At 40.1% G+C, this 27,808-nt stretch overlaps 1 protein-coding gene across 1 annotated transcript in view; it reads left to right on the top strand.

Moving 5' to 3' along the window:
* gask1a (golgi associated kinase 1A) overlaps window positions 1–27,412 on the top strand; it is a 44,454-nt gene extending 17,042 nt beyond the window's left edge. Inside the window, exons 4-6 of the mRNA XM_085366792.1 lie at window positions 15,395–15,517; window positions 23,317–23,420; window positions 27,208–27,412. Coding sequence (XP_085222918.1) covers window positions 15,395–15,517; window positions 23,317–23,420; window positions 27,208–27,412 — 432 coding nt within the window. The remainder of the gene's footprint in view (window positions 1–15,394; window positions 15,518–23,316; window positions 23,421–27,207) is intronic.
* The last annotated feature ends 396 nt before the right edge of the window (window positions 27,413–27,808 follow it).

The following is a 27,808-nucleotide window of genomic DNA, read 5'->3' as shown; positions in this document are numbered from 1 at the left end:
AGTAAAGATGTTATAATTTAATATTTCTTTCAAGATCTGATGTGTGAGTTAAATCATCCCTTAATTAATAATTGTGAGTATATGATGTGATTAATTGCTCAGTCTCATTCATTCTATCTTTTAACTCTTTTGTTAGTTTGAGTGTGTTCTGCAGCATACCAGAGCTGACAGGCTGATTTTTTTTTACATCATGGATTAACTTAATGAGCAATACCTACACACCAGAAGTGTTTCTTTGGATTTCTGCTTGTGTGTGCAAAAAGTGTGTGCCTGTGTCTGTGAGTATAGATCCAGTACCATCGGTTCAATTAAAAATCCAATATAGCTCCCGGTGTGTATGTGCACTTTTGGTTCTCAGGGTCTGTGTCTTTGGGTTTGCAATTTTAGTGGAGCTCGTTTAAAAAGTGTTAGCTGCTAATGATCCTGTCAGAGCTGCTGTTTCTGTGCTAAACGACAGCCTGCGAGTAGAGAGTGGAAACTTGACAATGATAGGTAGTTACTTTGTAGTATATGGGAATACTACACTAATGATTGGGAGTCATTCAGTGTGGATATTTACAACATTTATTAGTGCACTGATGAGAAACCAAATCAAATGGAAGCACTAAAGGATTCAGAGGTACAAATGCAATAAGTAAAAGCAGTAAGCTGCAATGAATCCCCCCAGGAACATCACTGAGCTGTGAGGGTAGTCCGGGGGCCACGATCGATTAGGATCTTTTCATGTAATTTGGCCACAAGTCTCCAGCATCCTGAAATTACTCACTTTGAACAGAGACAGTATGAAGGAAACACGGCAGTCTGAGAGTCCTTGTCTGAGCTCAATGTTCCCTACATCTTCCTCACTGACTCACAGAACTGTGTATCATGAAGAGTGATGAGTAAATGTCCTTCAGAACTGAGTGAAAATGCTGGAGACATGCGTAACTTATCTGATTACCCGTAGTGTGTGGGAAGAGGCTTTGCTCACAGCCCTATTCTCTCTATTCCACTATTACCCTGTGGGATGGTTGCCCCCTCTCTTTATCTGATGCTTAATTTCTTTAATTAACGAAGAAAAAAAACATACATTTGAAATGTGTAATTTTGTAATTTATGTTATATTTTTAGCTTGTAATTTGAGTTTTCCATAAAAAGGCGATGACAAGGCTTTAGATTTGAAAATCATATAGGAGAAACAGAAATACAATGTTAATAAGAATGAATAAGAAAACAGCAACAATGTTCATGATTGTACTGTTTCAGCTACAAAAATAAAAGGATCTTTTACTGCTTTTACATTTGCAGTTAGAAATAGGCATTTATTGGAGATTATGTATGGGAATTTCAGGAGTGGGACCACGCCTCCAAACACCCTCCTTCCGGTTGTCATCTATATAGGTTCACCCAGTTCTGCAAGCTGTTCATTCTCGTTTACGTGCCCCACCCTCCCTCTCTCCTTGTTCTCAATTCTTTAACTTCTTCACTCCTATTTAGTACATGGGGATCTGCCAGGCCTGGGAGCCGTCGCCAGTCCCCTTCCAGCCCTTTCCCCAACCGCAGCTCAATTCATGTCCAAGCATTCACCTTTAACTACTAACCTAAAATGAGAACGTCGGCCCAGCTAGTGAATTTCAATTTACTGTGCTGTTGCTGAGGCAACCAGCACCATATAAGTTTAAGGTTCATTTTTCTTACATTTTACCATAAAGCATAAGTGTACAGTTACCATTAGCTTAAATTAAGCAGAATGTGAATCTGCCATTTCCTCATTTGCAGAAATAAAGTGGTGAAACATCTTTATGTTGTGCTCCAGCAGCACTGCACATGTGGCTCTATGCATTAGAGGCATTAGTTGTGTTTCATGCCAAGTTTTTTCTCTTTATGTTTTTAGGGGAGTTTAGAGTAGCAAGAAAATCCAAATTCAAAACTCAAAGACTAATTCCTGTGCCAGTTTGCAAATGTTTGCAAATATCTGGATATTTATGCAGTTAGAAAAGCTGAGATATTTTTTTGCTTGATTTGGTCAAATGCCTTTCGTGGTAAGTTGGCAATGCAGCCCGTGATCAGCACACCGTCACTGTGAATGATAACAAACATTAGAGGTAGGAATCATGACATTATCACTTCACTCACAATACTTTTTTCAACTGTAAATCACGTCTGTGCCCCAGTATTTGTGTTTCAGGTCCTGGATTAATATTCTTTGATTTAGTGTTATTCATGTTTTCCCTATTCGTCTCTGTGTGTTATATGCGTAGTTTCTAGTCTCTAGTTTTCTGCCTTCCCTGTGTTCCACGGTTAGTTCCTCTTGTCTCCATGTTTCATGTTCCCTCTGTTCCCCTAGTCATCGTGTCTCCATGTCACAGTGTCAAGTCTGCGTCTTTGTAAAAGTCTTATGTTTCCTTTTTTATTTTGATAGTTCCTTGTCCTCTGTTCGGTGTATTCAGTTTTGCTTCCTGTCTGATTAGTCCTGTGTTTTCCTCTGTGCGTTGTCGCGTCGTACTCCCTCATTGCTGTCGTTTTTCTCTGTCTTGCCTGAGATCTTCTGGTGCTGTGTTTTTCTAGTTTCCTAGTTTCCAGTGTCGGTTTTGTTTTTCTCTGTTGTAATATTCCGAGTTTTTGTCACAGCAAATAAAGCTGTCTTTTTCAGTTCGACCTTTTGTTTGGGTCCTAATCCTGCGTGCCACAGCTGTAATATGACAGGGAGACCTTCCTGCATCCTTCCTGTCTCTACTGCTGCTTGGTCTCCACAGTTGGTTGTGGTCACTTCAGGTTTCTGTGGCCATGTGGACTCTGTGTTGTGATGTTTGTACTCTGGTGATTTGGGTGATTTTGGTGGCAGTGGAAGTGTCCTCACTGCTGTCTGTTTCTGCTTGGTTCTTTATCCTTTTTTCGCTGTTTGGTTTCTGGCTTTCATTGTGATACATTTTGCTGCAGATTGGATAGTGAGGAATATCACAATGATGTCTTCACAAATTTGCAACAAAACCAAAAAACAATGTTGCATCAGAGGTATACTAATAATAATAATAATAATAATAATAATAATGGATACTTTATTGATCCCCATGGGGAAATTACTTGTTTTTCTCTGCATTTGACCCATTCACTCAGTGAAGCAGTGGGCAGCCCACTAAGCAGGCGCCCGGGGAGCAGTGTGTAGGGACGGTACCTTGCTCAGGGGTACCTCAGGGTAGCCGTTAAGTGGATTCGAACCGCCGACCTTCCGATCATGGGGCGACCACTTTACCTACTGAGCTATCCCTGCCCTAGGTTATCTTACTTCAGTTTTTCTTAGTAACCAACACTGTTACTAAACCCTGCCATAATTTGGAGATAGTGTGTTATCAGTTTGTGACTGAATGGGGTCAGGTTAGCAATTACGTGCAGTCTGTTTCTGATAATACAGCAATTAACTGTGATGAACTGTCAAAAATCTCCATAGACAGAAATTCGCAATTAATTATTACATTTGCACTCAGTGACCTTCCTGTTCTTTAGGAGTATAACCAGAATACAACCAGCAGGGCAGCACGGTGGTTAGCACTGTTGCCGCACAGCAAGAAGATCCCGAGTTCAATTCCAACATCAGGCCGGGGTCTTTCTGTGTGGAGTTTGCATGTTCTCCCCGTGTTTGCGTGGGTTCCCTCCGGGTACTCCGGCTTCCTCCCACCGTCCAAAGACATGCAGCTTGTGGGGATAGGTTAATTGGAAAATCCAAATTGCCATTAGGTGTAAATGTGCGAGTGAATGTGAGGGCGAATGGTTGTCTGTCCCTGTGTGTTGGCCCTGCGACAGACTGGTGACCTGTCCAGGGTGTACCCCGCCTCTCGCCCTATGACAGCTGGGATAGGCTCCAGCGACCCTGAAAAGGAGAAGCGGAAGCGAATGGATGGATGGATGGACAACCAGCTGGCACCCAGTTGCTTCCAGTTCCCTTGTGCTAAATGGGACTTTGTCAAGCTAAGTGTGTCAGGTGGTTTTTTGGTTGAGCTGATTTATAGTAAGTTTGCTCGCCTAACATTATCTCGATATTTAGTGTCCCTGTTTCGGTACATGCAAAACATACTAAAATACTAAAAATTAAATACTATGCTCTATCAGTTAATTCTCACAACCCTAATGAACATAAGGTGACAGTATACTCGGTATACTCGGTCTCGGTAAATCGACTGACTCAAACACACTGTCCTTTATTCTGTGCCTTTAAGCATTTTCTACCTACCGCGCACAGAGACACTATGACAGCTGCGTCTGGAGCATTTTGGGTTTCAGTGCCTTGCCCAAGGACACTTTGAATGTGCCAGGGATTGAACACACATTTCAATTGGGTTGAGAGGAGCCTTTTATCAGTGGCTGTCTTGGAACTCAACAGGCCTTTTTTTAATGAGGCTGCAACACTGACAGTAAAGATAAATGTAACATTTACCCCCTCATTATTCTCAACTGCCATCTGGCTCTTAAAACAAACAGTTTGATAAGCCAGTAAGTTTGCCTGCTGGTGACATTAGACATTAAATAAAGGTTCAGTGTATTGTACCTGTTGTTTCAATTGAAAGTGTTTTGTTCATTGAGTCAAGGGCATGCTAGTCAGCTAGATGTTTAAGTGCTGCAGGTGCATGTGGACCTGTGAACCTGCAAGGAACGAGAGCTATTGCTGTTTGCTAATCTTAGCCATACTGGTTTACAGAATGTGATTAATGGTTCGTAACGGCTAACAATAAATGTTTATATAGATAATGTGTGACATTTTCAGCTCTCTTTTCACAACACAGAACCAAATGAAATGTTTTACTTTAAGAGCTTAAGAAAATGTCTCGTGACTACAGATACAGTACTGGTGCATTGGTGACTTGCAGTATACATTTACAAGGTACTGGCTACATTTCTGTTTGTTTACTGTTTGATTAAGAAGGTGGGATTCAGTTGGCCATATCTTGGTATGTTTACACACACACTTCAAAGCAACGACTGCAAATAAAGCCTGGCTCCTTAGATTAGAGCTGCCCACAGTAATCCTGTTTACACCACTGGAAGTACGCTTGAGATTATCCAGAGAAAATTATGTTTCTACTAAATTAAAGGAAAAAAAGCATGCTTTTGACAGCTTTGATGGTGCTCAGGGTGACAATAAATGTGAAATCTGGGTAATTGTTCTAGGCTGGAGTTGGATTTGCAGTTTGTGTGCCAAGATTTTTAGACTGGTGGAGTTAAGGATCATACATTCAAAAACACCTACACATACTGACACTGACCTTACTTATGTTCACTTAATGAAGACATCTGCTAGCAATACAGTTGTCCAGACTCACTAGCCAGTTAAGTGTGCATCTTGCTAGTGCTGGGTTGGACCCAGTTTTGCATTGAGAACCGTCTTAATGCTTCATAGCACAGATTCGACAAAGTGCTGAAAACACTCGTCAGAGATTTTGGTCCTTACAGACCTGAACAGCATCACACACTTGCTGCAGATTTGGAAAATCTCTTTTTCAGTCTATTCTCTGTAAATCATAGAGACGATTATACTGGAAAATCTGGGAGGACCAGCAGTTCCTGATATACTCAGAACACCCATGCCACATTCAAAGTCACTAAATCACTTTTCTTCCTCATTCTGATACTTAGTCTTGACCATACTTACATGCCTAAATGGATTGATTTCCTGCCATGTGAGTGGCTTTTTAGATATTGTGTTAACGACGCAAGTAACAAATTGCCTGGTTAGTGTTTTTAAAGGTATTTTTCCCAAAGGGCGGTGGGATCTATGATTGTTACTAGAATTTTCAATTTGTATTTTAAATACCGTTACAAATACAAAAAAATACAAACAATTATGTTATGCAAACAAAGTTTTTTGCAGCTGTTTACCTAAAAATGCAGCAAAGGCAGTTTTTTTAAATAAACATTTCAAACTATTTACAGAACAATCAGCTGTTCTGCATCAAATTTGATGCCACACAGGTTGTCAGTCTGTCATAGGGCCAACACACAGAGACAGACAACCATTCGCACTCACATTCACTCCCGCATTCACACCTATGGGCAATTTGGATTAATCAATTAACCTAGCCCCACAAACCCCCACATTTATATCTGCAGAAATTTAAAAAAAAAAATAGAAAAAAACAGAAAATAACCAAGAGGGTGTAAGTTGAAGCTACAGCTTATATAACACCAACCTGATGCAAGAAACTCAACGTATAAGGAAAATTAGAACAGTGACAGTTTTAATCTCCCACTTAAAAAAGGAATCACGACAGAGAAGAAAAAGAAAGAAAAGGTAGACCGTTCACGTCAAACCCAGCTATAGATGAACTCTTTGTATACAGAGCGTCTTCACACTGAATATTTAACACAGTACTGAATAATTACGTTCAGTTCTTTTCATGTCACCTTCTCAGTGTCAGGCTTGTCGCGACATGCGCTGCTTGCACTGTGGCGACTGCACCCTGCCGCTAATTTTACAACGTCCAATAGTCATTTGGACCTGCTTCGTTCTGTCCACACTCTCAGATGGAATGTGTATCTAACACCCATCTACAGTGTGTGTGTGGGATGGAATATGAATAACCCATGAGGCTGCTCTCTCCCCCTCTAGATGTCAATCCCTGTAATAGGGCCAAGCTCTAATAGCCTCCTATTGATTTGCTGAGAGCCGATGAGGGCGCCTCTGAACACTTGTTTCTACCTTCTCCCTTAACACCTCCCTTGACTCTGATAGCAGGGAACCAAACACCAAAGGCGCAGGAAGAATAGTGTGAAGGACACATATTCTCACACACATACAATGGCAGTGAAGAACACCCTGGGTAGGATAAGGGAACTGAGGCTAAGGTAACAATTTGAGTGTAGGTTTAAAAAATGAAAGGTACACTGTTTCAGACTGCTACCTAGCTGTTTGTGCTACAGCTGCAAGGAAAGAAATCGACCAAAGCTTAGCACGCTCAGCATGTTTCTGATGGGCTCGGATTATATTCTGAAATCGTTTCACAGTGTGATCAAACCAGCCTGAAGCCAGTCACTCAAGTCTGATACCCAGAGAGCAGTCCTTGCTGAAGATAAACAGCTTGGTGATTTTCTTATTTTCTGAGATTTATTAAAATGTGAACATAGATTTTAATGACATGAGGTTAAAATTTTGGGTTGTCTGTCTATTCAGTTTGTGGAAATGTTGAGTTCTCCTCAAGCTGGCACTAAAGAAAATTGTGTGAATCTTCAGCACCAGCGTAAGCTTTCACCACTTCCAAAAAAGGGGTTGTCCCCTCTCCACCACCTTTAAAGGGCTTTGATTCCGTAAATGCACCTCAAGGAGAGAGGTGGCTTATGGAAGACCTTACGAGTGAAGTAACACCAGTGTGTTCTAGCCTTTTTTATTAATTATTGTGAGATGCAAATTTGTCTCAGTACAGCAATCTAACCTCTTTACCAGCACTGAACTGCAGATTATTTTCCTCCAACAGAAGGAGACATTTTGCAATAGAGATCCAATATCTGATTTACCAATTGACGACTTAGATCTAAACTTTAAATTTTCAGTTACTGCCTTTATGCTTGCTCCTTTTCTGTAGTGCTAGCTAGATGCTAACTTAGCCTTACTTACCATAACTTATGAACATTTGCACTCATTCCAGTGTCGTGCCAATTTAAAAAAAATATTATATGGTTTTGCGGCTTTCATCTTAGTCATCTCTGAAATAATAACTCTCCCTAAATATACTGAACAAGTCTGTTTTGAAAATGTTATAATAATGATGGGTTGGATTTATATAGCGCTTTTCAAGGCACCTAAAGTGCTTTACAATGCCACTATTCATTCACACACTGGTGGAGGCAAGCTACGGTTGTAGCCACAGCTGCCCTGGGGCAGACTGACAGAAGCGAGGCTGCCATATCGCGCCATCGACCCCTCTGGCCATCACCAGTAGGCGGTAGGGTAAAGTGTCTTGCCCAAGGACACAACGACCAGGACAGAGAGCCCGGGGATCGAACCAGCGACCTTCCGGTTACAGATACGCTTCCCAACCCCCTGAGCCACGGTCGCCCATGGTTACTTGTTAAGAGTAGAAAGTATAAAGATAGTGTAGAAAAAAGTCAAAAAAAATAAATATTCAAGGTATGTGTACTTCCCACCTCTGGTGATGTATAAACTTCACTGTGTTTTTATTGTAGTGTTATTGGTGTGACTCAGATAATGTTATAGGACACTTACATATATTATTTGTATATCGTTCGTATGGTATTTTGGTACCTGTAGTTCATTTACTCTTGTCCGAATCAGTTGATGAGTTTGTAAACTTGTCAGCTTGTTTGTAACTTGTTTTCACACAGAGTTTGTTTTCACATAAACTCCGAGCGAACCAAAATATGTTCAGTCCGCTCAATGGCCAGATGTGTCTGGTAGTTGGTTCAAATTGAGGTCGGATAATGTTCATAACAGAAACGAACCGATCTGGAGTTTATTTGGAGCTTACAGCACCACCTCCTCCCAGGGGTCTTGGTGCGTTTGTTTTGGTCTGCACCCAAGTGTAATTACTGTGTTCACACCCGCACATATTAATCACAGCAAGGGGGGAAGACCAGAATTCGATTTAAATGGGCTAAACGGGGGTTTGACAACACCCTCAAAAATCTAATAGACAGTATTTAATAAGTGTAAACGAAGAAATCATAATAACCCCATGCAAGAGATAATGAACACATTTAAGAATAATGGTCTCTTTTAGTTTTTAGGCCATAACAGCAATAGCTCTTTAACAGGTGGGTACAAATGCCTTCCAGGTGAAGTTTATCAGGTCGACCAACTGAGAAGAGACCCTGTGACAGACCCAGGACATGTTGGAGAGGCTATGCGTCTACTGGGGGCTACCAGGAGAGGGATGTAGCTCTGCTTATACTCCTACCCCATGATGAGTAATGCAGAAAAAAGTAATACCCACCTTGAGACATTTTCTTTTTCAATCCAAACCTTCAGACTACTCATTCCCCAGTCTGGAAATCTTGATGCAACTTTTATCACACTAGGTTCCCCTTTGATTCTTAAGATACAACTAGTTATTCAAAATGCATTTCCTGGCCTTCACTCTATCACATTTGAATTTGTTATTTACAATCCAATATAACTTTCATGGTGTCTAATCTGTTCTCTGCTCTGAGTGACTGATGATGCATGTAACAGCATTATGCATAGCCTTTTTTTCAATTAGCAATTATAAACCTGTGCAGTCATTTTAAGAACAAATGATATGGTAATTCATGCGCATAGATTTCCTCATCCATTTTTTACTACAATGACCCCAATGCACTGCGCAAATGTGCTCGATAAGTTTCATAGCAGTTGAGCATGTAATAGGCAGAAAGCTGGCTTTAAAATAATCTTAGTGCTAATTTTCCTCCTCTGCATATACTTTATTTGCAAAGTACTTTGTTACAAATACATTACTGAGCAATATAATCAAGATTTCTCTCTAGTAAGACTCAGCCTGTGGATGAAGTCCACCATCTGGAGCAGCAGTTGGCTGTAGTCCCTCTTGACTGCAGCACTTGTGATCTTGGCATAATGGTGCATGAAACAGTTCTCCACCTGTTGCAGGTTCCAGTTAGAGTGGCCCTCCAGCTGTCAACAGCTGCAGTACAAGAACTGTGGAGCTGGAGTTTATCTCACAGCTGGTTAGCTGGTTAGACTCAAGCTAGCACAAAGTGAGAGACTATTAACACTGAACAGAGCTTAAGAGCAGAAGCCACTAACAGGGAAGCCTGATGACCACCGCAGGGGTGAAGATGAGCTGGTGAAACCCACCGTTGTCAACTCCAAAAAAAAACATGGCAACAAAAAAATAGAAAACACCCTTGCCTTGACACAACCACAATGGCTGCACCCTGCAAACGGACCACTAAAAAACCGCTGTGATTCCTGGACAGACCTCTTTTCATTATATATGAGGCGAACCTAGACAATCTTAGGAAGGTGGTTTTAATGTTATGCTTGTACATTGTATCTCCACAGGGTGCCAAATAGTAAATAGCATAGAAGAAATACATATATTGAAATTATTTTTGAAAAGCAGTCTGCTCCCTGGGATTCTGCTTTGAAACATTTTGATTGTGTGCAAAAAATGCTAAGTGCTCTCCTGATAATTTAGCATTCATATTTTTGCCATCCAGCCTATCTGAAAAACTATTAGATGGACTTCCATGAGATTTGGTTTCTTAGTGTTTCGACCATATTCAATTCAATTCAATTTTATTTATATAGCGCCAAATCACAACAACAGTCACCTCAAGGTGCTTTATATTGCAAGGTACACCCTGCAATAATACATACAGAGAAAAACCCAACAGCCATATGACCCCCTATGAGCAAGCACTTTTGCAACAGTGGGAAGGAAAAACTCCCTTTTAACAGGAAGAAACCTCCGGCAGAACCAGGCTCAGGGAGGGGCGGGGCCATCTGCTGCGACCGGCTGAGGTGAGGGAAGGAAGACAGCATAGAATATGCACAGAATTATGAAGTCTGCTTAGTATTAATATGTAGTTGGAGTTGTGAAACCATAATAAGTGGATTGAAAGCAGAGGAAAGAGCAACACCTACACAAAGTCTGATTTCATTAGAGTGAAAAAAGTAAGGAGCAATACACGCTGCCCACACTGAGACTGAACGCTGAAAAGTTGAAAGAAGAAAGATAGACATGGCACCAGAGGAAAGTGTTAATGGGGATAAATGGAAAATAAGGTCTGATTGCCATGTTAAATAGGTTGCTGAACACGTGATAATGCAGTGTATTACTCTGTTCCAAATGGACACACGCAGTGGAAAAATAGATTTGAGTAAATCATACTCCCCAGATGCACTTTACAATTTGTTCCACTTTAATATTGTGTTGACTCTGACCGCAGAAAGCTGTCTCACTCTGAGGCTTGCTGGTGTTCAGTGGCAGTGTAAGTCAATATTGGCTTAGTCTCCACAAAGCTGCTGGACTGTGCTCAAAATCACTATATTCCAGTGTGGGAGTGAAATGTGGCAACGGGGTGAGAAGTCTCCTCAAAGAAGCACACAAGTGAGAAGAAACAGCAGAGGTGCATCTTTAGTACACAACAAAACACACAATCACCTCTCACACATTCTCACCTACTGTTGACTTGAGGGCAATAGGGTCATGTGAGTCATACACCCTTGAACACGTACACAAACCTTCCTTACTACATATACACACAAACCCTTGCAGTTGACCTGAAGGCAGATCTCATCAAGGTTGTATCTGTTTGTTTCTCACTCTGTCAGTCTCTGCCTTCAACACCAGGGAGTAAATTACACTCTTACACTGAGCTTTCTCTCATATTGTTAATCATTTTACCAGCTGCAGAATGGGAGAGTTGACTACAGGTTCTCATTTTTGAAATCTGAAAAATGTAGATTTATTGCATGGATACTGCATGGATTGGTTTAAGCTCCAATGACCTGGAGCCTAAACCGCTCATTGGAGCAAGTGGTTGCTACCAGTTGGCAACCACTTGCCAACTGGTAACCACCCCACTACCAGTTGGCAAGTGGTTGCTTGTTATTGCGGCGCCTTTTGAAAGAAGTTGGTTTCAGCACTAACGCATAACTTTCACACTGAAAGATAAGATAAGATAAGGTAAAACTTTATTAATCCCTCAGGTGGGTTCCTCTGGGAAATTCGGTAAGGCAAGTAGGCAAGTAATATCTGTTTCAGGTTTTTTCATCACACTTTTTGCCCTTTAGTTAGCTAGTGATTGTCTTCCATACTAATTGCAACCACAGCAATCTGCTAGCAATTGAAGCAAACACAAGGAGATGTGGCACCCTCTTTATGACTGATTTCACCTGTGTACAGCCAGCAGCTACTTGCCAACACACTGGAGAAAATACATTTTTCCCTACCAACAAGAGGTTGCCAGGAGGTCCCTGACTTATCTCTGTGTCCGTGGGATTGAGACCTTAGGTACATATGTCTCTTATCTAGTACTTTATATCACATTAATGCCATGAAACAGATTTAAAACTAACTTTTGACCCTCTGTGGATTAGAGAATAATATATTCAAACTTATCCTCCCAATTCAGTCAATAAAAATATATACTGTACAATCATTCCATCCTGGAAAAAGAGAAGTTCAAAGAAAGAAATAAAAGCCCAAAATTGCAGTAACATTCATGCCCATGATGAGTGGATGTAAACTACTGACCACAACTATGTAGTGGGGTTGGAGGTTCAGTCCTTAATCTCTCTGCGTGGTCAGATGTTCTTAGTAAAGACACTGAATCCCCCAAGGTTGCAACTGATAGCAGCCACTGTGGAAGGGAGCTCCACAGCCACTGGTGTGTTTGAATGTGTAAATGAGAAACACACTCTAAAGCACTTATCTGGCCAAGATTAAAAGGCGTTAAAGTCCACATTATTTAAAATTTCATGAAGGATGTCATCCCTGATCTTGCTAGGCTTAGATTACAGGAAGTAAAAGAGACTTGGCAGCAGGTAAAAAATAGCCAAGAGAACCTTTTGTTCCATGGAAAGTTCCATGATCACTTGAGTAAATTGCCCAGTTACCTCAGCTATTTGAGTTAAATATAGGACTTAGAATATCAGGTCACAGGCAGTTCTCACAGTAGTTGCACCGTTTTTTCACACTGAAATGTAAAAGCTGTGTTCAAATACTTTGCTGCATAGAAATAGAATGAACTTCAAAATATATGAAACCACATTCTCTCGTTTCACTAGAACATTAAAAGGTTCTATTAATTCATCTGCAGTCGCACTTGTACATGCTTTCATTTTTCAATATGTATGGTTTCAATGACTATATCTTATATACAACTGTGCACAGACGTGCTTGTTTGGAGTGCAGTCCTGTCCTGTATACATGTAACATGACGTTATCTGCAACTATTCTTTTTCAGTTGTGTTAAATCCATTGTCTGAAGTCAACACAACAGAAGTATAATACCAAACACTGGCCTGGTATGTCAGTAGAATTGAAATTCACTTAAACAGCTGTCACATTAGGTTGGACATTTCCCAAATATCAGGCATAGTCTGAGTTGTTCATAACACCAAATGTGTTTGCATATTTTTTGGCAGCGATCACTGAGTATGCGGTGTAGAATATTCATGTCTCATAACCAAAGCTATGAATTTCACTTTTAGCCCTAATCAGTACTTCTCTTGTTTTGAACACAGATACTAAATGTGAGTCTATTTTTTTTTAACTCCATGAGATTATCTGTCAGGCCAGCAGCCAGAAGCAGATAAGTGACTGGGGTGATGAGCAAGCAGGACTAACCCAAAGCTCCATGTCTTTTCCTTTGTAAGCATTGATCTTTATTCCAAATCATTTGGCCAAAAACAGTAAGATGTAAAATAACAGACTATAAGGAGAGCAGAATGAAGTCAGAGATTCTTCTTTTATATGCGTTATTTGAACTATTTTTTTTTTGCTCTCATACTGTTTAGAGATCTACTCCATAGTAATCATAGTACCAAACAGAGATGGGCAGTAACGCGTTACTGTAATCTGATTACTTTTTTCAAGTAACGAGTAAAGTAAGGGATTACTATTGCAAAAATGGTAATTAGATTACCGTTACTTTCCCGTAGGAACGCTGCGTTACTGCGTTACTAAAACTGTGATTTATTTTGCGAGAGTGTCTCATGACAGTGACGTAAGCGAGTGCGACGTATGTGACAACAGCTGTGTGCAGATCAACAATGGATCATATATCGAGTGCGGGAGAGAGTATGACCGTGCAGCGTTTAAAGCGTGGAAGTACTGACCTTACTTTGAGTTTGATTCCATAAAAAGTGACAAAAACATTAGCGTCCATTAGCATGGTGCGTGGGAAGAAAACTTCTTTTTACAGCGAAAAAACCCCTAAACTTCCAACAAGCACCGAGTGCGCAACGACGTAATGGGAAATTCACAGAGAAACTCGCGGATTCTTCAACTGACCGCTGCGGCACACCTGCACCAGGGCAAACATCCGCCTACCCTGCTCCTGCTATACAGGTGAAAATAGAGCAAAAGGACCGCTAGTCTTTGATTTTATTTATTTTCTGCTGTGTTTTACTTGCATCTATTTGAAAGAGTGAGTGTAAACACACAAAAAAAATATTTTATGTGCTGGAATGTGCAGAAAATAGGTTTGAATATTAAACAAATTTCTTCCAGTCAGAGAATGTTGCATATAATTAAATTTTTGCTTGATGCATAAAGTTAAAAGATTAAAACTAATAAAACAAGTTTTAAAAAGAGACTTTTCCATTTGATTACATTTTGTATGATGGATTATGCAGAAAAAGCAGAATTGGGCTGAAAGATCTATTGCTTTATCACCTATTCAGGTTGTAAATCGTGTTTTTAAAAAGTAACTAAGTAACTAAGTAATTAATTACTTTTGAAAATAAGTAATCAGTAAAGTAACGGGATTACTTTTTGGGGGAAGTAATCAGTAATTAGTTACTGATTACTTTTTTCAAGTAACTTGACCAACACTGGTACCAAATGCTTTGGGCTTTTAATAAAGATTTTAGTACTGGTTTGGTTTTATTACTGGTTACTTCCTCCCTACCATTGCTAGATGTTGCTCATAGGGTCTATATCTTACAGTATAAAGTGACCTGAGAAAGCTGTTGTTCGATACCGGTGCTGTAACTAAATTGAACTGAAAAATAATTCTTAACAAATTAGTAAACATTGTAATTTCAATTGTTTGTAACCAGTAAATAACTGTTAGCAGAGTTTTATTCACTATCAATTAATAATCATTCAATTGTGTTACATTAAATCTGATATTGATAATTCTACAGCTAAAGCCTCCACTCAGTGTTGATTTACTGTGTCATAAATAAATATGTATTTGTTTTAAATCATATTTTATTTGATAAATTACAATTAAAAGATCAAAGTGGAAATTTGCATGTATTACACAGTGCCCTTGTATTAATTCCTGAATTACAAATCACTTGTCTTGAATCACTGCAATATTTAATATGTTTAAATATTAAATATTATTCTATATAGTTTTCATCCTAAAAAAACTATATTAGTGCGACTGTTTGTATTTCTGTCTTAGTGCTGCAATAATGAAGCTTGGCTAAGTCTGAGGGGCACTCTTGGAGCAACTATTTTAGAGACGTGCTTCCTTTGCATACACTCGACCTTTCTACTGAGTATCACAAAGTGCAGCCTGGTAGCTTTTGCACAAACATGTTGACAGACAAACAGAAAGGCAAACAAATGCCCCTGAAAACTTTCTGCCGATGCATGTCCGCATAACAGCAGTTTGAGAATTCTTGCATTGCTAACTTTCTGCTAATTTACAGATCAAGGCTCTGCAGCAGAGGTCAGTTAGTAACCTCTAGGTCAATTATTATCATTGCATGTTCTTTGTTTTGCAGGTAAACGACCGGCTGGACAGGTACTGCTGTGGATTCATACCTGATCCCGCAGAACTCTGCGTGGAGAACCGGCTTTATGGAAAGTGTGCCAACACCAAAGACCTGCTGCTGGTTCACATCCTGGTACGTATCACAGCCTGCCCTAATGCTTTTTCATCCTGTCTAGTCGCTGCAGACAGTAGACCCTTACGTTTCCTCTTTGTTCCATTATCAAAGTAATTTATGTCCCGAGACACTACAAGGCAAACATTAATCAGTTATCTTCAGTCAGCAGACCACTTCACTGGTCACTGTTTGATGGATGTGATAGCAAACAATGCTTTTCTCTTGCCATTCTAAATTGTTATTTAATCAAAAAAATATTTAAGTGTCGGTTTTCTGTTGTTGCCAGATCATTATTCATTATATCAGTGGGAATGTACTGAATAAAAACCACCTTGGCTCCCCAGTTTTCGTTACACAACAATTTGTTGCTGTCATTCTTCCGTGGAAAGACAATGGTTCTATATTTAAATGATACAGCAGGAGTGGATATTAAACTCTCCGAGTGTTGATGTATGTGTATTCACAGACAGAAAATGAGTTCAGAGCCTGGCAGATGTTACCGAGCTGGAGCTGATTATGCTGCATGTGCTTCATATTGTTTATAAGAATAGATAAAAGCTCACAGCATTTCCTGCAGGAAACAAGCTCTGCAGAGAGAGTCTTGACACATCTTAGCAGCACAAAAGAAGCAACGTTAGGTACATTGGAACTTCACAGAAATTTAGACTCTTGAACAATATAAAGACAATAAAAACACCATGACGGCCCGTCAGTCCAAGTTAGTCCAGGTGTGTTGTTTTTGTACAAGCAGTCGGGTTGTGTGCTTTTGTGCTTTCTCTGGGTTAGCTGAACATCTTTGCACGCTCCGAGTGACACACAGCAGTCTGTTTCTAACATCTGTTTGTTTGTACGTCTGATACAGTGGAGGGGTTTCTGGGCTGCATGTTCTCAAGTTGCAGTCAGACAGTTCTGTGACATAAAAAAGTGAAACATACCACGTTTGTATTTGGCCAGTCTCCCTTTTTTATGAACCCTTGGGCAGCACTGTTGATATTTTAAGATTACAGGTGCACAACTGCACTTTCATCTCAAACACCAACTTCTATGTCAAGCCAACTTGACCTTCATTATCAGGGATAATCGCTGGTGATGAAATCTACATCTGCAGGTATGACCTAACAAGGGAATCGTCATTTAAAGGGGCCAAGACACCAGGAGCATGCATGTCATTTTCTTTACAGGTCACAGGATTGTGCACTTGTTCTTCCTGTGGAGTCTGAGGGAGAATGGTCAGGCTGCCTGTGTATGATCAATACTAAAAAAATCAACATGAGCACAAAAGCTGAAATGGTAAATGGACTGATTCTTATATAGCGCTTTTCTACTCTCCCGGAGTACTCAAAGCGCTCTATACAACATGCCACATTCACCCAATCACACCGAATCTCACAAGCACTTTCTCTAATCCGAGTGCTTTCTAATGACATTTACACACAGTCATACTCTCTTGGATGCATCGGAGAGCAACTTGGGTTTAGTATCTTGCCCAAGGATACTTGACATGCAGGCTGGAGAAGCCAGGGATCAAACCACCAACCTTCCGATCAGTTGGTGACCTGCTCTACCTCCTGAGCTACAGCCACCCCAACCCCATCATTTTGGAATTAAGTGGATTCTTAATTCCAAAATGATGTTCCATGTAAATGGTAAATGGCCTGCATTTGTATAGCGCTTTTCTAGTCCATAGGACCCCAAAGCGCTTTACACTACATTCAGTCATCCACCCATTCACACACTGGCGATAGCAAGCTACATTGTAGCCACAGCTGCCCTGGGGCGCACTGACAGAGGCGAGGCTGCCGGACACTGGCGCCACCGGGCCCTCTGACCACCACCAGTAGGCAAACACGGGGTTAGTATCTTGCCCAAGGATATTTGGCATGCAGCCAGGATGCAGCCTGGGATCGAACCACCGACCTTCTGATTAGTGGCTGACCTGCTCTGCCACCTGAGCTACAGCCACCCCAATAGACGTGCACCAATGATCAACCATAAAGACTCTGACTGTGTGAGAGCATCACTGGCTTTATTTCCAGACTGCAGAGTGTACACAATGCATATGTCCAGGTGGGGATGATGTGTATGTGTGTGACTGGAGAAGGCAGATTGTGTTTCAGCTTTCTCGGGTGTGCGCTGTGCTCCTGACAGTGATCATGTTCACTGCAGAGATTTCACACACATAAGCTAAATGAGAGCTATCACCACGATCAATCACTTTGACGCTCTGTTCTGAAATTCTTTAATTCCCGGTGATGCTATCCTGGATATTAACCACTCATGATCTTCCTTAATGTGATGAGGAAGACTCACTACATTCATATTTGGGAAAGGTGCCCCAGACTTTTTCCTCATCCTGCCACATGCTGTCATTATCCTGTTAGCTGCTGTGAGCTACTCACCGTGAGTGTCGGTGTCAACAGTCCGACCCTCTGCTACGTTCTCCAGGAGTGTGGAAGTTGATTGTGAAACACTGAGCGGACGTTGAAATTTAATTTGGCTCACTGATACTGAAGTAACACTGCTGACATGAATGTTTATCATAAAATTAATGTTTTTCACGAAGTCTGCAAACCCAGTGCCAAAAGAGTTGGCACACTGTATAAAATGTCAGTAAAGAAAGAATGCAATGATAGAACATACAAAATATATCAGATGTTTGAAATATTTTCTCATTGTGAATTTAATGAAAGGAACACATCAGCCGGAGGAACATTTTGCACATAAGTCAGTAAGATAGGCAGCTGGTCAGTAATGTGATGGGCATAAAAAAGACTTTGGATATTTCATCATCAAAATATCCTGGGAGGCTGGAGCAATGACTCAGCGCAAAGGACAACACCAAATATTAATATTGGATCCCTGAGATCTTTGGGCTCTGCATGAAAAACAGACATGAATCTGGCATGGAAATCAGAGCAGGGCTCAGAAACGTTTCAGAAATAACTGTCTGTGAACACGTTTTGCTGTGCCATCCACAAATGGAGGTTAAAAAAGAAGCTGTATGTGAGCATGATCCAGAACCCTGGCTGTCTCCTCTGGACCAAAGCTCATCTAAAATGGACCGAGGCAAAGTGAAAAACTGCTCTGTGACTAGACAAATTGAAATTTGAATTTCTTTTTGGAAAATACGGACGCTGCATCCTCTGAACTAATAAGGAGAGTTACCATTCAGGTTGTAATCAGCACTCATTTCCAAAGCTGATATGGGGGTGCATTAGTGTCTGCAGCCTGGTCATCTGGAAAGGCACAGCCAGTGCATCTATAACAAGAGCATGGCTTTGTAGTACGAGAGTCTGGGTCCTGGCCTGCCTGTACTTTAGACCTTCTGGCACATCATGAACTGAAAAATATAGTTAGTTAAGACCCAAGATTGCTGAGGAGCTAGAGTCCTATATCAGACAAAAATAACAACATTCTTCTCCAAAAAGTTTAGCAGCTGCTCTCTTTCAGTTTCCAGATGTTTATGGACGAAGAGGGAAGCTACACAGTGGTGAATGTGGCCCTGTCCTGGCTTTTTTCAGATGTGTTGTTGTCATCAAATTCAAGCACTATTTCTATACTCTAAATATACCATAATATTACCTAGTAAAAGATGCTAGACTACAGTTAAATCCATATTATGATCATTCTGCACCACTCCAAAACCTTCTTTTGCCACGGAAAAGCAAACGTTCTATTTTGTAACTGAAATGCATGGACACTGTTATTCTGTGGCTAGCTTTATTGGAATGTGCATTTTATGGAGGAGAGTATTTGAATTGACGGTCAAACTAATCATCTTACTCTGCAGCTCTTGTGGCTGATACAGATGCTGTGTATCAGCCACAGCATCTGTATCATTTATTTGAAAGTCAGAGATGTTGTGAGGACAAGCAATGGCCTTGGATGGCTCAAAGCTATGATGTTTTGGCTCTGTCCCGTAACTCCTTAATGAGTTCCCCTGTCCCACACATTTCTGGTCCTTAATGATAGAGGTATTTTGATAAACAAAGCAGACTTAATTTACTTTGAAGCATCAGGGGGAAGAGGAGACTCCCAAAACAGCACAGTGAGGCAGACGAGTTTTTACAGTGAGTGATGCGCTATTAAAAAAGAAGAAAAAATGACAAACCTAAAAATATGTCAATCAACATCATTCAGTAGCTTTTTGGGTTTTCTCAACTTTTGCCTGTTGTTGTTGTTGTGAGCTTTACTAAGATTTGCATGTTTAGATAACAGCTTTGGCAACTTTAATTTTCTTTGTCACTAAATTATGTGCATGTGAGGTTAACAATACTAGCTTCAATTACATGTTCAGAAAATTTTGCTTGTAACCAAAAAATTGAGTTGACATATTTGGTTTGGCATTGATTTTTATGCCAGGCCTGGAACCAGCCGGGGTTTTACATCAGCTTGTGATTTGGTTGAGTTGGTTGTTACAATAAAAAATGTCAGTTAAATATATTTAACTGACATTTTTTATTGTAACAACCAACGATTTATACAGGAAAATAATGACTATTAACAAGGTTGCCCAAACGTTTGCATCCCACTGTATCTGCCAAAATGCAGCTACTAATGGGACTCACACAAATCTAAAGTGTATTTTATTATCTGAATGTTACAATGTGTAATATTGGCTTTGATAAATGCTGGCAAGTTTATATGGCATGTAGCAAATCACAAGCAACCCACACAGGTGGCACAGTAGCTAATTTCCTTATCATGTGGACGGATCAGGATGGGATATTAACAATGTATTGTCTTTTCCACAACCACATTGATTGAGTCGCACATTGATTTATCCAGAAAAGGTTTTCATTATTATAAAGTATTCCATCAAATAATGTTCTGTAATGCTGGGATTACACTGTGTGATTTTTTTTTTTTTGCTCATTTTGAGCCGATTTTTCAGTCGTGCGACCGTTTTGGTGATCGGCCCGAGTTTGGCCTTCATCGTGTGTCATGCATCGTGTAGTATACGTGGGGTAACAAGAAGCGATTAACACCTCACGACCAGCTCCCGATCATCAATCACTTGGTCGTAAGAAAATCAAACGTGTTTGAAATCCTGTCGGCCGTCGTGAGGGTGTCACCGTAGACTCTCATACTGCGCACACGCAAACACAGAAATGAAAGTGAAAAGACGGAGCAGCACAGCGGTGCAGCGTATGATCTGGACACAAGCGATGGAGGCACAACTTGTAGAACTTTGGCAAGCGCATCTGAGCCTTTTCGATGTGGCCTCACAAAATTTTCATGACCACAACAACCGTGAAAATAATTGGATGGACATTGCTGCTCAATCACAGCTGCCTGATCAATGTTTTTCATTAGCAATTTAGCAAAGTTGATGTGTGAGTGAAAAACAGAGAGGGAGAGAAAGGGAGAGCGAGCGACAGATTTTCTGTTATAACCTTCATGTTATGGACGCACAGTGTGAGCACTCAGGTCGCATCAGAGTATCGGGCCGTATAGTGTGAGACCCTGCATCATCACCTATGAAATTCTAACCCCTGTGAGTCAATCGTACAGTTCGAGCAGGGGCTGAATAACGCGACTGAAAAAAATTGCACAGTGTATGCCCAGCTTAACTGAATTGATTTATCCAGATTGCTGATACAACATCCAAGACCCCACCCAGTTTCTAGTATTTTCTAACAGTAGAGTCTGTCTTAATAGAAAATATCAGTTCTCATTGTTTGGCTGTTTCACTGCCATACTAATTTGCTAAGGGTACAGGGGAGGTCGTTAAATGTTTTGTTTATGAAGCGAAGAGTTCATGTCTGAAAAAGCCACTTGGGTTAATGTGAGAATGAAATACTGAAATGCTTAGAATGCAGTTTGACACGGTCCAAGTGGACTGTCATGTGTCTTTCAATCTGTGTAATGGTGACACACTATTTAAAGAAACTGTTAAAGGTGAACTGTGGTTTCACTTATCTTTTTTATTTAGGGACACACATAATGTATTTTATCCCCTTTGTAAAGAAACTGCACAAAATTATATAAATCTGTTGTCACAATCTGGGTGAAGCAGACTGTGTGGAGTGAGGACCCAAGTGCTGACACTGACAGTGCTGAAACAGTACAAAACAAAAGGGTGAAACTAAACTATAACCAAAACTGTATGATCTAACGCTAACAAAAACAAACCTGGAACATGAACATTAAAACCTGGCATGAAATACCTGGACCATGAAGGCTTGACATGAATACGTGAAATCCCCCCAGACTGGACAAGGAATGAATGAAAACTCAGAGACTAAATACACACAGGAGGTGATATGGTGAAGTGGAAACACATGGGGAAGCAATGGTTTTACTTAACATAATGACGACACAGGGGAAGTGAAACTAAACACACTGAGCACAGAACACCAGAGCATTTCAAAATAAAACAGGAAACATAATGGGAGGCAGACATGGCACACATGATAGACTAAGGTTGTGTCCACATTCATGGGCTGCATCCTCCTGAGGACCCGTCCTTCGCGGTCTACGTGGGCCGGGTCCTCAGAAGGTCAGGTAGGCGGGAAGTAAACAGCTGTGAAATTGGACGGTCTAGCCTTCAGATTTGCGTCACCGCTGTCTCGGTGGAGTTTAGTAAACTCAGCCGTCTGCTCCTTGCTATCTAAAATATAACAGGACACTGGTGTAAATTCTCGACCATCTCACACTTCTGTTTAATCAGTTTTCTGTTTGACGTTTATTCAGATGTGTGAAAACCACACAGCTAGTTTTATTTTATCTAATCTAATCTAATAATTTTAATCTCAGCCAAACCGATTTACTCACGAACAAATAAAACACTGAAAAAAGCCAAACAATAACATTTTTAGGTTATGTAAGTGACTTTTATATCACGTTTAACCTGAGTAGCGAAAGACCGCGGTGATCTGAAAATGATGCGCCGGGAGTTTGACGTTCTCGCCGGCTCTAGTGACCCTCGAGCTCCCAGCTAGCTATCGAGCTGGTGGATAACAGACGTTTCCGAAAACGTCGGAGCACTTTTGCAAATATGTGGTATCTTGATAAACCGAGCAGATATTTGAAGTTTACACAGCTGCATTCTCGCCTGAAAATATGTTTATTTTGTGACCCAGAAAGAGTAATAAGAGTAATATTAAAAACTTAGCAGCGGCCACCATTGTTGGAAACTGGAACTGGCTGGGCCGCGCTATGAATTCTGGGATATGGTGGGCCACGAAGGACACACCCGACCCATCCTTCAAATTCGGGGAAAAAGAGGACACATTTGTCGGCTGCATTCGGAGGAGTCTACGAATTTGAACAGCCTGCGTTGCGTCACTGTGATGTAATCGGCCTTCAAATGCGTCCTCAGGAGAATACAGCCCATTAATTTGGACACGACCTAAGACACACGGACACAGAGGAAGAAGGAAACTGGAGATGAGACATGGAAATAACTAAGCACAAACAGACCATGATAACTGGGAGGAAAAGGAATGGTTCACAAGGGGAATACGTGTAAGCAAGGGGGAGATGGCAGACAAAAACATTACTGAAACGCATTAAACACAAGGGGGTGAAGACACTAGGGGGACTCTAATAAACAGAACCTAGGCAAAATAGAAATGAGCTTAAGATAACTAAATGAGACTTAAATATAAACCGTAAACATCAAAATATAAGAAAACAAAAAACACTGTGTCAAACAACCCAGGATCGTGACGTCTGTAGTTTATCAGCTTTATTTATTCCTGTTAATATTGTATTACGTTTAATGTTACTCACTTCCAATCGGTGCACACTTCCTTCTTGGTGAGCAAACAGTAGGCTCTGTGTTGACTGTGTATGTTTGTGTGTATTCTCAGGTGAGGAAGACGGATCCCTCCACACTGGTGTTTATAGATAATGCAGGGAGACCACAACAGTCCACAGACAACCTCAACTTCAAGCTGGTTGAGGGCATTGATGAGTGAGTATAAAACATTATGTCAGAGAAGAAGCAGGCAAATGAGATTTTTTTTTTGTGTGCGTGTCCTTCAGTCTAGCAGTGAGGTTCAACAAATTACACCATGCCGATTGAGAAACTCATTTTAGCTCACAGCGGGTAGAAACAATGATGTAAGGAAGTGTTCCAGGAAAAAATAAAACACATCCAACAACATATTTCCCTGGTGACGTTTCTGATTTGAACAGCTTTCAAATCAGCAGCACAGAAACGTCCACTGGAAGCTTGTTAGATTTTTGTTACAATGTCTGTCTGATTAGATTAGCGTGCTTTCAATTAGCCTGCTATTCAGTATACTGAATGAATCAGCTCTGATAGAAATTCCCCTTTGTCTGTCACTTAGGATTACTAAGCTCTTCCATAAAATTCTCTTAAATATCTTAAGCCTGGACTTGGAGCTGAATGAAAATAGAATGTTAAAGTCACATATTATTTCTCATGACTGAAGATTAAAGAGAAACTTGTTAGTTTTCAGAGGTGTTACAGGACAAATTTTATTGTATTTATTTATTGTATTTATTGTATTTAATGCTTGCTGTATTTAATTAATATAATTACATTTTAATATACATTCATTTTCACATGATAGTTATTCTTCCTTTTTTGTACACTTTATTGGGTTGAAGGTTTAATTTGAATTTATAAAATAAATTGTTTTTGTCAATAAATATGTCATTACTATACTGTTAAATTGTTCATGCTCATAATAAACATAGTGTGAAATATTGAAGTTAAATTAAGCCCAAAGCTCAGGCTTCAAACTTTGCTCTTTATGAGCAAAGAGTAGAAGAAAACTTTCAGAGATTGAGCGTTTAGCAGAGTGCTCTTTAAGAGCAAAGAGTAGATTTGCTCATAAAGAGCTGGATTTGAGCTGACCTCTAGGTCAGTCATACAAACAAAGCTCAAAACTTACATCTTCTTTTATACACATATCATCTTTTTTTTTGTCCACAACAGCTGCAGCAGTTTCGGTCTACTGGAATTAGATTGAATTTCTTGGCTGATGAATAAAAAACATTAAACTAAACTACTAGAAAGATTTAGGTTCCAAAAGTTGTTTTTGTGTTTTTCTTTCTCTTTTTTTCTTTTTAGTGTGGTGATTTGTTGAGCTTTGCTGCTCTTGCAGCACTAGAGAATGGCTAATATTGATGTCTCTAAAGCTTTTTGCTTATGACTTATTGATTCAGGAAGCTTGAATCACCAAATGGCTTTCCAACCTGACAGAAGTCTGCACTGCATTATCACAAAAATCTAGTATGGCACAGCACTGTAAAATAAAAAAGTAATAATAATAATGTATAGCTTCCCTTTTCCTTGTTTGTGAAAATCTTCATTACAAAATCTCCCTGTATGATCATTGATCTGTTTGTGAAAAATCACGCAGAGACTCAGAGGCAGAGAACTATGGACAAAACAAAATTAACTTCAGATAAACTGCAGACAGAACAAAAGGCACAAATATTTAAAGGCAACAACAGGAAATCTGGCTTTGTTTAACCCGAAGAGCCAACAAAACTGAATTAAAGAGCAGATTACAAACAATAAGTTAAACGCCATCCTTCCAGCAGAAAGAAGCGAACATGTAGTATGAACACTCACATGCACGACATCTCCTATACAGGAGTATAGTACTCTGTGTGAAAGCATGAACACAACAAATCAGAAAAGTCCAGAACACCATTATTTCAATTCAGTTCAAAAGATACAACAGCAATCAGTGCTTTTTGTGAGTCTGCCAGTGTCAGGGTTTTTATTGAAAAAATGACATATTCTTTCGATACAAAAACATGTTCATGCCTTTTTAATTTGTCATTTATTAAAGTTCTAAATATATATTTTACCTCAAAAGTACAGTTTTTAAATGTAATGTTACTGAAACAAAAAAATAATTAAAAAAAATAAAAATCTATCTGATCGAGAAATCCCTCATCTTTGGAAAAGAGAGTTTATTACAGAGAAATGTCTCTTTCCAAAATAAAAGCTATACTATCCGCTTCTTCTGGGCTATATTCTCAGCAGCATATTAAACATATCAGGTCCCCATAAGGAGAATCATGTGCTAATGACTCGGGTAAAGTTTGTAGCATGCGTGCTTGTTGTTTTTGTCTGCTTCCACTTGTCTTTGCACTAGGATGATGTCGGCGTAAATGTGCAGTCATATTCATTGTGTTCCCACTAGTGCTGTCAGCGTTAATCTCGTTAAAATGACATTAACGCCATAACGCAGCAAATCTCCGTTAACGAGTTACCGCAGATCGCCCCGTGCGTGGGGCTGGACGGCGTCAACACGTTGATGAGCTAACTGCGCTAACGCACTGCGTGGCACATCTAACATACTGTTTTACTTTTGTCCATGATGCGCTTACCTTCAGGGTCATGCTTGACATGAAAACCAAAATAGTTCCAAACGCCAGATCTGAATGAGGGTGGGGGAGGTTTAATTTTGGCTAGCGTTGAGGCAGTTGCCATGTTGCAACGAGCTTAGCTTCTGTCTTGCTAGCTTGCTCAGTGGATCTGCGCTCGACAGTGCAGCCTAGGCGGAGTATTTGAACGCAGATCCACTGAGTGCTCAACACAGACAGCATCGTCAGAAGAAAAGTTGTGTCAAACTTTTCTTCTGACGAAGAAAATTGTTTGATACATTTGCGTACCGAACCGAAAGCACTGTATCGAACGGTTCAATACCGATACGAGTATTGTTGCACCCCTAATTTATATATATATATATATATATATATATATATATATATATATATAAAATCAACAGTGAGTTCTGTTGATTTTATTTGTGAACACATGTCCATAAACATGGCTTGCCCATAAAAATATAACCGCACATCCGAGGATAAGAGTCAACCTTGAGGTGACTTTTAAAAATGCAGTTTTTAAAAGATTGTGTTGTATAGAATGCATCTTGTGTAATAATTAAACAACAGTCTCTTACACATCCTTAAGTTGAATTTCACCTTTGCAGAGTAAAGGGTATGTTATGCAGTGGGATGCATACAGTATGAAGGGCGGTAGAGTTTTCAAAACTTTATTTATATTTACACAAACTCAAAGAGAAGGACAACATGTTTTTTAATTGCTGTGTAGTTGTTGCTTTTTGATTTTTTAGAAGAAGCTGAAATGGGGCTGTTAAGCCACGCCCCTGAGAGGTAATGAAGAAAAGTGTCAGCTTCCTTTTAATGAATCAGCCAGGTTCAAAAACTAATGATGGCTGAGGGAGTATCTGCTGTGTAATAATCACTATCAACATGAATTCTTCTTGTGGCACAGAGTGACTCCACCTCTAGCTCCGTCACCAAGTCTAAAAGTGTACTCGTATATTAAAAATATACAGTTTGTGTGTAACCTCAACATTGAAGTAGAAGAGCATCCCAGCAGAATGAACCTTTTTTTGATAATCCACAAGTTTTCTTCTTATGCCACCCTCAGGCTAAGATGTCAGCCTTCAGTAGCCTTGTAGCCTTTATTCTAGCAGCATGCTCAGGGCAATTTTTTGAACTTTTCATGGTAAAGCATTTTCTTCTTTTAAAGTGTTCTGTACAAATCAGGCTTGTCGCCATTGTTTCATCCCTGGCACTGCTAAAACCTAAATCATGAGCAGGTTCTTTGTTTTTTCCTATATTGTGACAAATAAAGAACATGACGATCTTTAGAGTCTGCACACAAATATTTTAGTTTTCTAGTCTGTGAAACAGCCATTAAAGCTACAACATATCAAAACCAATGTTATGTCTTTTGTCAGATTTCCAGAGAAAGCTGTGTCTGTGCTGCGCTCAGGCTGTCTGGAAAGTCTTCTGCTACGCTCCCTTTACACAGACAGGGAATTCTGGGACAGCCACGGCGGGTCCAGCGGTCTCGGGCCTCTCATCCACATGGTGGAGCAGAGAGGAAGAATTCTCCTGCAGCACATCAGGGACAAAAAGCTTCAGCTCAAGAGGGATCTGTGACTGACCTGATCAGGCCAGCCTGGATTATAAAGTAGATGCAAACTGCATCTATTAGCTGTCGTCAAAGAGAGCAAGAGTCTCTGGAAGAAAAGAAGCCTGCAGCAATGAAATGCATTGTATAATTTAAAGCACAAAAGTCATTAAGATTGAAAAGTGCGCCGAGGCACAATGAAAACAGATTTAGAATGGTTTTTGCAGTGCAGAGTCATCCAGGGCTTGCATGGTGGAATAAAATATTTAAATGTGTGCAAACAGATCAACAAAGCAACAAAGTGGACTGAAACACTGGGAGCTAAGTGCACTGTCTGGCAGCCTGAGCCCAGCAATTCATGAACATGTTTGACTTTTTCACTTCATAATACGCTTTTCATTCTTCGTTGGTTAGTCTTAGTGTTC

Source organism: Diplotaxodon limnothrissa, linkage group LG11 (genome assembly GCF_057381915.1).
Source record: "Diplotaxodon limnothrissa isolate DT_005_m linkage group LG11, D_limnothrissa_male_GT1.1, whole genome shotgun sequence".
NCBI classification, from domain to species: domain Eukaryota; kingdom Metazoa; phylum Chordata; class Actinopteri; order Cichliformes; family Cichlidae; genus Diplotaxodon; species Diplotaxodon limnothrissa.
This window is presented reverse-complemented; position numbering and strand designations above follow the sequence as displayed.